Here is a 12,007-nt window from a genome sequence, read left to right as displayed (position 1 = left end):
CACAGGCAATCAGTAAGGAGACAAACAACAAAAGGATGTATTACTGAAAGAATTAAGGAATTAAGAATTAAGGAATAAAAGAATAAGGGAAGCAAAACTGACTACAGAAAAGCAAAACAAATAGTTTCCTACCCTCAGCCATCCTGAGAGACATGCCGGTATTCCCAGAATTCAGCTTTCCTACTGATTACACCAGCACTGGTTGCTGGTGTCACTGAACCCAAAAAACCTGCAAGCCAGCCCCCCATCCCATCAGCATTATTTTAATTGCCAGTGAGTCACAGAACCCTCCAGAAGTTTCTGTCCTCCCTGGCATGCCTCTGACCTGATGGGCCATTCCTCTCAGACGCCTTTGCTATAGAGGAGCTGATTTCCACATTACAAGCAGACAATGCTTCCAGGGCCCAACCCCTTCTGCCTATGTCTGGGGGAGTGATGACTCTTCTTGCCCTTGAGCAGTGGTTTTCAACCTGTGGTCTACAGATCCCTGGGGGTCCGCAGACTATGTGTAAGAGGTCCATGAAAGAGGACTATGATCAATCAAAAGTATATGAATACCCACACTTGCAATTCAAAGGTTTCACACCTCCATTTGAAAATTTTTAGGCATCCACAAATTAAAAGTTTGAAAAACACTGCCCTAGAGTCACAATAGCAAGGGAGATCTAACAGTTCCATGCATTCTTCTTCCTTGACTAAACCATATCCAAAACTATAATAATATATCGAGGCAGCATAACATCATCTTTACAGTAATATCAGTAACATACATGAATACTGCATAACATGGACTTTCTGATGAAACCACACATCAGTAAAACACAAACCTGCAAAACATAATGGGGTTAACAACATTAATCAAAATGAATATTAGATTTGCTTGCTCACCATGAATGGCATGGTTGAACGAACAATCCCATTACTACAAATGGAATCACTTTGAAGGGCCATTTTGTGTGTGTGGAAGGGTAATAGTGATTTTAGGTTTGTGGGGTTGATGCACAGAAATTCCATCCAGCTTGAGGGCCTGCTTTGGTCCTAACGCATGCTATGGAGTGTTTTTGTTGGTAGGTAGTTTCATTAATTTCAGTGACACCACGGGTAAAATGTTCAAAAACATCTAAGGGACTTTGAAACTCTAGTCCATTTTCAAAACAGAGGTAGGCTCCTGGGAGCCTATATTTCATGGAGAGTTAGTGGGACACTAGGCTTTTGGCATTTTAACCTTTGGTATATAGTCCAGTACTATGCAGAATAAAAGTGACAGAAATTGATCCTTGCTAAATGTAATCAAGTCTACTATATAAATCCACTGAACAGATCAGTTTGTAGTCAGAAATTGTTATAGTTTAAAAATGAAAACCTAAAATGTGTTTATGAAAGAAGGTGGTTATTTTGGTTTAGTGCACAAAAGAATTGATTTCAGTAGTTTTGACTGAATAAAGGCAATCCCAAAGCTTGTTAACAGAGCAATTCTTTGATGGGTCAAGTTCCTATTCCTCGTTTATTTTTGTTGCATTAAAAGTGCTCTTGTAAAAGATTCTTAAGTAAGTCATTTAGGGCTTGATTGTAGAAATCAGTGGCCAATCCCATTGATCCCAAATGAATGAGATAAAGTACTTATAATGTGCCACTGTATATCATCCTGTTAAGTGCTGTATGCCTGCTGTACAAGCCTATTCCTTTACAAACACATTTCCTGATTAATGTATAGTGATTTATTTATAAAAATGTCCCAGTTTTCCTTTTCTTCTTGTGATTTCAGCCTAAATTCTTGGGAGACAGAAGGCCACCAGTACTGGCTGTTATTCTCCGTGCTGCTCGAAATGACCGGAGGCTGGCAGGATTCCAGCTTGTGCTCTACTTGAATCTAAATTCCACAAGACCTAGGATGCAAGTATTTATGTCAAATATAACTGCACCAAGTAGATGGAAGTTCTGTGCTGATGCCTCAGTAATAAATTCTAATAAAGCAGCGGTGAGGTTCAAACGTTACCTGATCAACAGTACATGAAGTATAAATATTCTAGTATGCTTTACACTGAAAATAAAGTAAGTATTTCTCTCCATTAGGGTTATCTAAAATGGGGTCAAGATTGCCGTGACTATAAAATTGCTGCAAAAGTTGCAACTGGTCAATTTGATGATCGTCCAGCCATGCAGATGAAGCTAGAGTGGCCTACCATCCCTTCAAGACTCAAAAGAGCTGAAAGATGGTAAGATTTTACCCATCAGTTTCTGAAAAAGCCACATTCAGCAAAAAACTTGGATCAGTCTGGAAGGTTTTTTGTGGGCAAAACTAAAACAATAGGAAGGTGTAACAGGAAGCTTGTCACTTAAGCGGGGAAGAGGCTCCATGAGAAGCAGCCTGTAGGTGTGGCAGGGACCAATTAGAGAGTCACCTGACCAGAAGGGGGCTGGGGCTTGAAGCATATAAGCCCAGGACCTGAGCTGGGCAGGCAGTCTAGCCCTAGAGCCATGGGGAGAGGAGCTTCTGGGCAGCAGGGCTGCAGTGGAGCTCCTGAGTAACATCTGGGCTGTGGGCAAGTATCTGGAAGTTTGAGGAAGGGACTAAAGGGAAGGAAAGGAAATCCTAGCTGGTCCTGAAGTGAGAGAGGGGCCAGGGATCCCAGAAGTTTACTGATGAGGTGAGTGTCAGAGAGGCCAGGAACTTCAAGGTTTGTAGCCCAGGAAGGGTGAGTGTTGGCAGGGCCAGACAGCTTGGAGGCCTGTAGCCCAGGACGGGTGTGTGTAAACACTAACAGGGCTAGACAGCCTGAAGGTCTCATTGGCCCAGGAGGCTCAATTTTCCTAGGAGCAGGGCCAGGGCCTAGAAAGAGGGGCCAAAGACTGGGGGTCACAGTCAGAGACTAAGGTGGGGCAAGCAGCCTATAGCCCAAGAGGGGCAAGGACTGGGGCTAGGAGCCCATAGCCCAGGTGAGCCACATGTCAGCCAAAATTAGTATCATGTGTGAGACATAGGCATGTTGTAAAGGGCAGCTGGAGCCCCAGAATTAGCCCTTAAGGCAATGAGCACAGATACCTGTGTTCATGAGAAGAGATCTGACTTGAGGAGTCCTGGGGCAGTCTCCTTTTTCTGAAAATAACATTTCATCAAGGCATGGTGGGCAAGGAGAAGGGCAGAGTGCCCAAAAAAGGGTGGGGGGGAGTTCCAGGGGCATCACAGCCACCCTTCAAGCCAAACTGCTACAGAATGTTTGGCACATCTGTGTGTGTGTGTGTGTGTGTGTGTGTGTGAAGTGGAGCACAACAGGGCCATTTGAAACACAATGTCAACTATATGCTAATTGTTAAGGGGAGTGTTGCAGGTGTAGGATTGAAATTACAAATCTGTTTTTTTAGTTATTTTAATATATTGGTGTGCCTCACTTTCAGTGTTGACTCTCTTTAATGCAGCCAAGCTATCCTTGTTCCTGACTGCTGCCAGGTGCTTCCTGAGTGCTACTATGTACTCTAGCAATGTTTGGTATTCTAATACTGCTGCCTCCCTGCTTATGTCCAGCTCTGCACAATACCATGCATGGGTGTGTGATAGATTTAGTGGCAGATGCCAGAGTTTTGGCATTTACTTCATGAGTGTTTCCAACCTGAATAGAATTTTAAATAATCTCTTCCAGGAAGATCAATTAAATCCCTTTATTCTGTTTTCCAGGGTTTATGAGCTTGTTCCAGGACTCGCCTACATGTTTGGATTCTTCCAAAAGGAAGAACACAATCCCCCTCAACAGGCCACTCTGGTGATGGCTCTGAGTTCTCCAAGAACCTGCGATGTTGTTCTCAAACTACCAGATGTAAATATTTTACTGACTTTTTAAAAAACATTTGCTAAAGCATTTTACCACTCATGAAATTGAAGGTTTATAGCTTTGGCTTGAGCCACAATTTTTCCCCAGTGAATAAAACCCTATGCTTCTGTTGTTTTCAGTTTTGTTTTATAAAAAATATATCTCATAAATGACTGCTCTTCTCACTCTAAGGGGCTTAAAAATAAACTGGTGTTCCTCCACAGAATAAGAAAAATACATTCCGGTCCTCCCCAGCAGTCACACCAAGAAATGATAGTTCTTACAGCATGCTTGAAAGGATGACAATTCAGGGTCCAGAGAGGCAGAACTTATTTGCTCCTTACGTGACCAAGGATCATGACAGATCCTATAAACAGCCCTTTTACGTTGACCAACCCCCACCTTGCCTCTTCTAATCTTGATTGCAATAGTACAGGCAAGGACAGAGTTCATCTGTCAGGTGAACAGGTCCCAAACCAGTAGGGTTTTAGATAGGTCTGATGCATGCTTCCTCAAAATGCTGTATCAATGACTATCAAACCTAGTCTATAACACTTCTATTTTTGCAGAGACTGTAGATGTGCCAAATAATGTACTGTTTTGCAGTTTAAAGAAATAAGGATTTCCATTCATTTTCACTTGTGTGAGCTAAGCATATATTGAAAGTTAGACTTTGGAGTATAACATGGCTTTATCTGATTGTTATATAAAATGTTGCTTTCACTCGCACAATATATCTTGTATCTACTGTTGGTTTTATTTCCTCGATTCATTTTCAGGTCACAATTTATGACAGAGGTATAAAACTCGCTGTGCCATTGCCTTTTAGTCCCCAGATATCAACCTCAGCACTACAGTACCCTGACTGGAATTTCCATTCTGTGCCATTCTCGGTCATTGGAAATCTTAAAGGTCAGCAGTTCATCTACTTTGAAAATATACACTCTAGAGACTCTGTCAATATCTACAATATTTCTGACATTGTATGGAATTATTATGCATTCATTTAAAAATCAAATAGACTCCAAACAATAAATGTAAATGTGTAATTAAAGACAGTGAGATCACAGAGGTAAGAATGAAGACAAAATTGTATTAACATTTAAATCTATTTGAATCCAGGTCAGAAATCAGGACTTGATTCTGTGCAATTGGGACTTCAGTGACAGTAATGAGAGAGAGAATTTCCCAAATTTACACACATTTATATTTTAGATTAAATATCTCTCTAGAAAATGACCAAGTGACTAGTAATTTTGAGTGCCTCACCTTCTGGATATGTACCATGAGCTGTGCTATTAAAGAGCAGTTGATATCACTTAAATTCTGGCCAATCAATTAATTAATCTGTATTTTGAAGAAGTTACTTGCATATTAGTGGAGCTCTAAGTTCCTTGGCCATTTTCAATGAAAGGGCCATATTCAGCTGTAGTGTAAGCAGGCACAAGTTTTTAAAGCTAGTGGATTTGTATCAGAGATACCAAGGTTTTTTTTCCCCAAATCAGCATGGGGAGAACAGCCGTTCCTCTGGTGTTTGCATGCAGGGAAATCTTATTTAAATACATTGTCTGTCATTAAACTGCTGCCAGAAGCAGCACATGCTCAGCAATGGAAATCAACTCTGAAGCCGATTGAATGCAGCCCACACTGAGCATGCCTGTAAAACAAGTGGCCCATATTGGGCAAGCACACTGATGATAACCTACCACAAGGCTAAGTTAGTGCTGCAGCCCATCTAAATGATATATAGTGCCCGTTGTGCTCAGTCCCCCATAGCACCAACTCATTTTAAACCCACTTTTTAAACTTCATCAACTGCATTTTGACTTCCCCTTCACTCCCACAGCTGAGTAGCACCTTTCTTTCCTGTTTCCAATGATTCCTGTTTCTTCACCAGCCTTAAATGTCTGGCAAACACCACCAAACATCTGTGCAGATGAGAGGCCTCTTTTGGTCCGTTGCATGTGACTGGCGTGTCTCCACCCTCCATGGCATGGAGCCAGACCAGGTGGCTACACGCCTTATCTACATATACCTTTTTGGAGGGTCTCAGAACTTGTAACAAGAACACCCAGTTCCAGTTGCAAGTGGGGTGCTAATTAGCACATGGATCCTTTGTGTGGGGGTTATCTGGAGTACACATGCATACTGAACAGTGCTGAGCTGTAGGGTCACCATGGCTTGAAGTGCTCTGCTGGGGCCCAGCTCAGTGAACTATGGGACATAGTATGAGCCTTTTGGCTTTAAGATCATATCATGCATAGTTTTTACTGTATATGCGTAGGTATAAAAGTGTAGCTCAAAAGTGTGTTTCTGGAGTACCTGTGTTGAAACTTGTGGCAGTTTCCAAAAAATGGGAAATGCATCGCTTCTAGACGAATTAAGCTTGTAGGTACCCATAGTAATTTTTGTGTGTGCAAATTACTATAGGTATGCTTGTTTCAAAGTTGGTGTTTTTGGTTCTGTGCATTTTGTTCATCCAGCACATGCTCAGGGAGGGAACAGAACCTGAGTAGGCCCTGAAAGTAAGGTGGGGGGAAGAAGTTGGTGAAGGGAGTAAAGGACAAGAGGGCCACTTGACCTCCTCTCCCCAGCCACTATTTTCCCTGCTGTAGCAGTGGGAGGGAAATTAAAAATGTATAAATTTTACATATATATAGAATATAATTATTGGGGGGTGTCTTAAATTCAGGTTCATATTAGAGTTGAGTAAATATGGTAAATTTGGACTAATGTGAGCACAACAGAGTTGGTTTGCTAATACAACCATGGGAGTTTGACCCATGGAACATACAGGTGCAATTCCTTGAGGTAAATCCTAATCCGAACTGATCAGAAAATTTCTCATAAAATGAGTTTAGTGAAAAATGGGGTGGGGAACATGACAATATGTGAAAGTGATTATTTTCTTTGGTTTGTTAACCAGCTTCAATTAGATATAAATCATTATAATGCATAAATCCATATAGCTGTCAAATACTCTTTGGTGTAACTCTACCTTCTAATGCAACTCGTTTATGAATAGTAATGGTTAACGATGTGGCAATTACTAACCCTGTTGGGGAAATTCTGTCCTTTTCACTGTAGCAAGACTGCTAGAGTCAATAGGCCAAGTGAATAGCATTGTGCCAGTGCAAATGAAAGCAGAAATTCCTTTTGCAGAGTTTAAAATCATCACATTTCTGCTCGCTAGTTTGTAATAAAAAGCAAAGTTTTTCTTCTCACACTGATGAAAATCTGAAATTGTTTAATCTAATTAGGCTATTTTGCATTTATGGTGCAGAAATTGATCCAACACGTTAAAAAGCAATTTCTAAATAGAAAAATTAAAATGTATAATGTTTGCTAACGGTGGGCTTTTCCTTTTTCAGCACATTGTTCAATATCCAAAAATATGATCACAACCTTCAATGATGTTGTATTTAACTATTCAATGCCTGCAAATTGCTACCACATCTTGGCCCAGGACTGTAGCCCGGAACTGAAGTTCCTAATTTTGATGAAGCAATCTGAAGAGTCACCTGACCTTAAAGAACTCAATGTCAAGGTTGCCAGTCAGTAAGTAATTTCAAATTATGTGACAATTAGGCCCCTGACACACACTACTCTTAAAATTATATTAACCAGTTAATTACATCTTAAATTGTAACCAAGCCACAGTTTAAAACAATTAATGGAGTCATAGAATATCTAATGAGCCATAAAGTTGTTCCCCAAAAATCTGTAATAACTTTGTAATTGGTTCCTATCATGCCATTGATTGTGTGGTGAGGTGTACCCCCAAGGCTGGGAGCCCCATCAGTTGTGGGTTTCAGGCTGCAGGAGTGCATGGTACACTGTTACGGCCAGGGGGACAGATCAGCTGATGAAACACTAAGCCATGGAAGCACATGGTATGCCCTCAGAGCTGGGAGCCCTATCACCTAAGGGGGCTCCTAGCTGCAAGAGCCTGATAGTTGCCAGTACAGGGAGACCCCTCATGATAAGCAATAAGGCACAATGAGATCTCCTGTGTGATCCACACAGTTGTACTTCCTGCCATGCATGTGTGGCATGGCAAGAAGCACAATTGTGTAGATCACACATCATATCCTATCGCATCTTTACCTGCACATCTGGCAGGTGCCTTAGAGAACAAGGTAATTACATAGTAATCCTCTGTAAATCTGAGGATTAGATGGTTACAGGACATTTGTAATGGAACAGAATTCTCCCAAAGTCAATCGAAAAACTCCTATTTCTTGTTAGGATCTATTTCTTGTTAGGTTTTTTATCTCTTGATCAATCCTTTCAATCCAAATTAAGTCCGTAACAATCAGGAATCTCCATTGTTGAGGAGCTGCTCATGAAGCAGTGGATGTTAATTGTTTGAGCCCAATTCTTAGTGATTTGATTATAAAGCCAGAAGACACTATTGTAATCATTTAGCTGGCCTCTCCAGTAATTAGTATGACATAACAATCTCAGCAGAAATGATGAGAAGTAAGTGTAGATGGAAACTGAATTATGCTTTCATTTTAGAAGGGACAGTTCCCTTATTCCAAGCCTAATGGCCCATATGTTTTATCAAGTCAGTTTGGGATACACTATATTTCATATTACCCAGTAACTTTGCAGAATACCTGATACAAAAGTTTGATATTACTGTGTAATCTTGTATTTGACAATTGTGTAGCACAAGAAATATAGGGAACACTCTCTAAAGGGAACAAAGAAATTTTGATGTGAAAATTGTCATCACAGTTATCTTTGATTTCTTGAAATCACTGATGGGTTTTTCCCCAGCTGCAGTATATTGATGGGGTAGCATATTCCATACCTGTCTGGTGACAAAGTAAAAGGATGTGCCTCCTAAGGTCATCAGTATAGCAGTTTGGGTTCTTTTTCCATTCCCTGGTCATTTCATGTATTTGGACAAAGCTCCTCTGGCTACTGATATTTTTTATGAAGCAGTGGGCACTGTCTGGGGTTCTCTGCTCAATCTCTCCTCCTAGTACCTTGTTTTACACCCTTAAACATACTCCCAGGCCTCTTTTCAGTATTATTTTTTGTCATAAGAAATTATGTCCTTTTTGTGTCTTATGGTCCTTCCCTTACCTGAAAGACGGGACTTTAACTTGGTAGGGGAGGATTCTGACCTACTAGAAGTCAAATAGGCTAGTCCATTTCAGAAGTGGTGACATTTTTTTGTTTAATGTTTGAAGAGGTGACCAAACCTGAAGTTATTACTGATCATTTGTATTTTGAAGTTGTATTTTTACATAGAATCTGGTTTGGGTGTTTTGCTTCAGTGAGAGATTGAAGGATCTTGGCATATGACACAATGAAAGCCACAAGAATTGCACGTTGTGTGAATTGAGTAACACACAAGAAACATATCTTCGATTAAATTCATTTTTATTCTTTTTAAAGTGAGATTAATATGTATCCTTCAAATGGACATGTCTGGCTGAAGATAAATGGTGTTCAAGTCCCAAAAGACTATGTCCCATACACATCTAATTCTGGTAGGTGACATGATATATATATTGTATTGCATCCTCTTTGCCAGGTGGGCTAACCCCACAGATATAGTATCAATATTCTGCTTAAAAAACAAGTGTATTACTGGAGACTCATGGACAGGATTTAGGGAACAGGAACTTGGTCCTGAAGGCTTCAATCAAAGTAAAGTTTGTTCAACTAGTATGAGTCATGCCAAAGCTGCTTGCACTAGTTCAGTCCATAATTGGGGATATGCAGAGGAACAATGGTGGGACAACATACAGGGCAAACATTGCTCCGTTTGCACATCACATATGCTATTTTTTGCTCTGGCTCCACATAGGAAGACAGCAATAAGGATGAGCAAAAAAGGGGTTACTGGCTTTGCATAAACAGCTACAGTGCCTTGGTAAATCACAAGCCAGTGCTATGGATGTGGTGTATCAATTGCTCATTCTACCCCTTCCTCAATGAATAATATTTCATCAAACTTTCCAGCCAGTAGAGCAGACCCTTTCTGGCCTTCAAAATCAATGGGTGCTGGTACTGAAAGTCTGTTTCAAAGAAAAGTCATTTTGCTTTTGTGTTGCAGAAGCATACATGCTGATCACCAGTGAGAAGGATGGGTATTTGATAAAAGCCACAGAATATGGCATAGATAGACTTTATTTTGATGGACATATGCTTGAGGTATTCCCCCCACCCACCCCATTTTGTCAATATTTTAATTTTTATAAAATAAAAATTTCAATGAACCTTTTCGGTTTTTTCCCCCTGCAGATTCAGGTTGCTTTCTGGATGGCAGGAAAAACATGTGGCATTTGTGGAAAATATGATGGTGAAAGGAAACAGGAATATCAGATGCCTAGTGGAAATGTAGCAAAAGATGCAGTGAGCTTTGCTCAGTCCTGGGTTCTCCCAGAAGACCCTTGTGCTGGAGGTATTAAGATTCTAATACATATCAGCAGTAATTGATTAGCTTTTAGTATAGTAGTCATGTTTATATAGCTAGATGTGTTGTAGTGAATACAAATTGCAAAGGTGGACAGTGGAGTACTTGCCAATTTGCTTCTGGACTTGCTTTTCCACTATCAGTGTGGTTATGTCCACAGCCAAAGTAAATTATTTTTTCTAAGATTGCGAGCTCATTGTTTGTTTCACTCTTACAGCGGCTTAGTTTCTATTATGCAATGCATGTGTGCCTCGGGTCATGACATGAAAGCCATTGTGCAATGTATGTCAGGGAAGAGCTAGTAAATACACATGAAAAGTAGCTACTTCCTTTATGGCTGACAAAAGATTTTGATTTGAGTTGATACTCAGCATGTGCAGAAGAGAAGCTTTGGGTGCCTAGAAAGCTTTGATGTCAAAGCCAGAGATGTCTACAGAGTTTAGGTATTTGTAGGGTTCAGAAGCAACTGGTTCAATATGTCTGAATCTCTTCCCATTGAAATCAATAGCAAAACTGCCACCAGCTTCAGTTGGAATAGACTTTGTGTATTCGTTGACTTCCTTCAATCTGATTTAATTGAATCAATCAACATAATCAACCACAGCTGGAGAAACATACAGGTTGTTGGTTGTAGTCATGTTGGTCTAGGGATATAGGCAGGGAAGGTTCTTTGGGTAGATGTGATATCTTTTATTAGACCAACTAAGTAGTTCTTGGTTGTAGCTGTGTTGGCCTAAGGAGAAACATGCATGCTTTCTAAAAAGGTTTTAAAACAATTGTCTTGTAGCCTGTAAACTGCAACGCATGGCTGTTAGAATTGAGAAGTCAGTTGGTTTTGAAAAACAGATCTCAGAATGCCATTCGGTCGAGCCCGTTTTACGCTGCGTGAAAGGATGCTCAGCCACCAAAACCGTTCCCATCTCTGTTGGCTTCCATTGTGCGCTAGCTGGTAAGTCTACACAAGCCATATCTGGTCAGCAGACTCCAGCCTGTTTGCTCAGCCAGCATGTCCACATCGCACTGTTAAGACTCCCAGGAGTTAGCACCCCCCAGCTCTGCAGCTGTAGGAGGGAGAGCAGCCCCCTCCTGCCACACAGCTGTTCCAGATGCAGACAGTTCGCCAAGAACCTTCAGCCCAGAGGGGGGAGGAGGGAAGAGACACAGGCACATCTAGAAAGGGGAAAGCTGGGGTGAGGTGCATCAGCACCTACAAATGCACTGTTTTCTCCCATTGAAAAACAGAAGTGACAATTTTTGCCTGATCTGGTGCCAGAAAGCAGTTTAAAGCTGGGACCAGACACAAGTACAGGCTGCAGACTGCTTGAAAAGTGGCTGATCTGGTAAAAATCTGACCCCTCATTGAATGAGGTATCAGATAAAGACATTTCAAAATGTAGCATCTTTTGTAATTTGCCTGGAAAGTTCCCACTCTGTGGCTGTTTTCAGACTGGGAGGGGAAATAGGGAGCGGTGGACATTCGGGGGGGGGGGGGGGGTTGGTTCAGCCCCTGAGGTCTTCAGCACCGCCTGGGGAACCCCAAGAAGAGCTTCCCTCTGCTGCCTCCCCCACTCACTCCTAGGGTGAGACCAGCAGCACTGGCTGTTGCTGAGGCACCAGCTGGATTCCCCTTGTCCTGGAACCAGCAGGACCTCCTGTCTTGTCCGGCACGTTTCACTCTTAGGGTCACCAGCTCTATTTGAATCTATTCCGGGAGGTTTCATCACATGACATAGCATTAATGACTGATCTACTGTCCGGAGCAGAC

General features: G+C 41.4%; 1 protein-coding gene across 1 annotated transcript in view; it reads left to right on the top strand.

The window, feature by feature from the left end:
• Positions 1 to 11,672, top strand: part of LOC102562988 (vitellogenin-2-like) — a gene marked incomplete at its 5' end in the record, with an annotated part of 34,623 nt that extends 22,951 nt beyond the window's left edge. The window contains 9 exons of the mRNA XM_019489040.2: positions 1,766 to 1,978; positions 2,074 to 2,216; positions 3,674 to 3,812; positions 4,586 to 4,718; positions 7,178 to 7,364; positions 9,219 to 9,313; positions 9,883 to 9,980; positions 10,071 to 10,230; positions 11,030 to 11,672. Coding sequence (XP_019344585.2) covers positions 1,766 to 1,978; positions 2,074 to 2,216; positions 3,674 to 3,812; positions 4,586 to 4,718; positions 7,178 to 7,364; positions 9,219 to 9,313; positions 9,883 to 9,980; positions 10,071 to 10,230; positions 11,030 to 11,436 — 1,575 coding nt within the window. The remainder of the gene's footprint in view (positions 1 to 1,765; positions 1,979 to 2,073; positions 2,217 to 3,673; positions 3,813 to 4,585; positions 4,719 to 7,177; positions 7,365 to 9,218; positions 9,314 to 9,882; positions 9,981 to 10,070; positions 10,231 to 11,029) is intronic.
• Positions 11,673 to 12,007: the final 335 nt, after the last annotated feature.

Source organism: Alligator mississippiensis, chromosome 5, assembly GCF_030867095.1.
Source record: "Alligator mississippiensis isolate rAllMis1 chromosome 5, rAllMis1, whole genome shotgun sequence".
Classification (NCBI taxonomy): Eukaryota; Metazoa; Chordata; order Crocodylia; family Alligatoridae; genus Alligator; species Alligator mississippiensis.
This window is presented reverse-complemented; position numbering and strand designations above follow the sequence as displayed.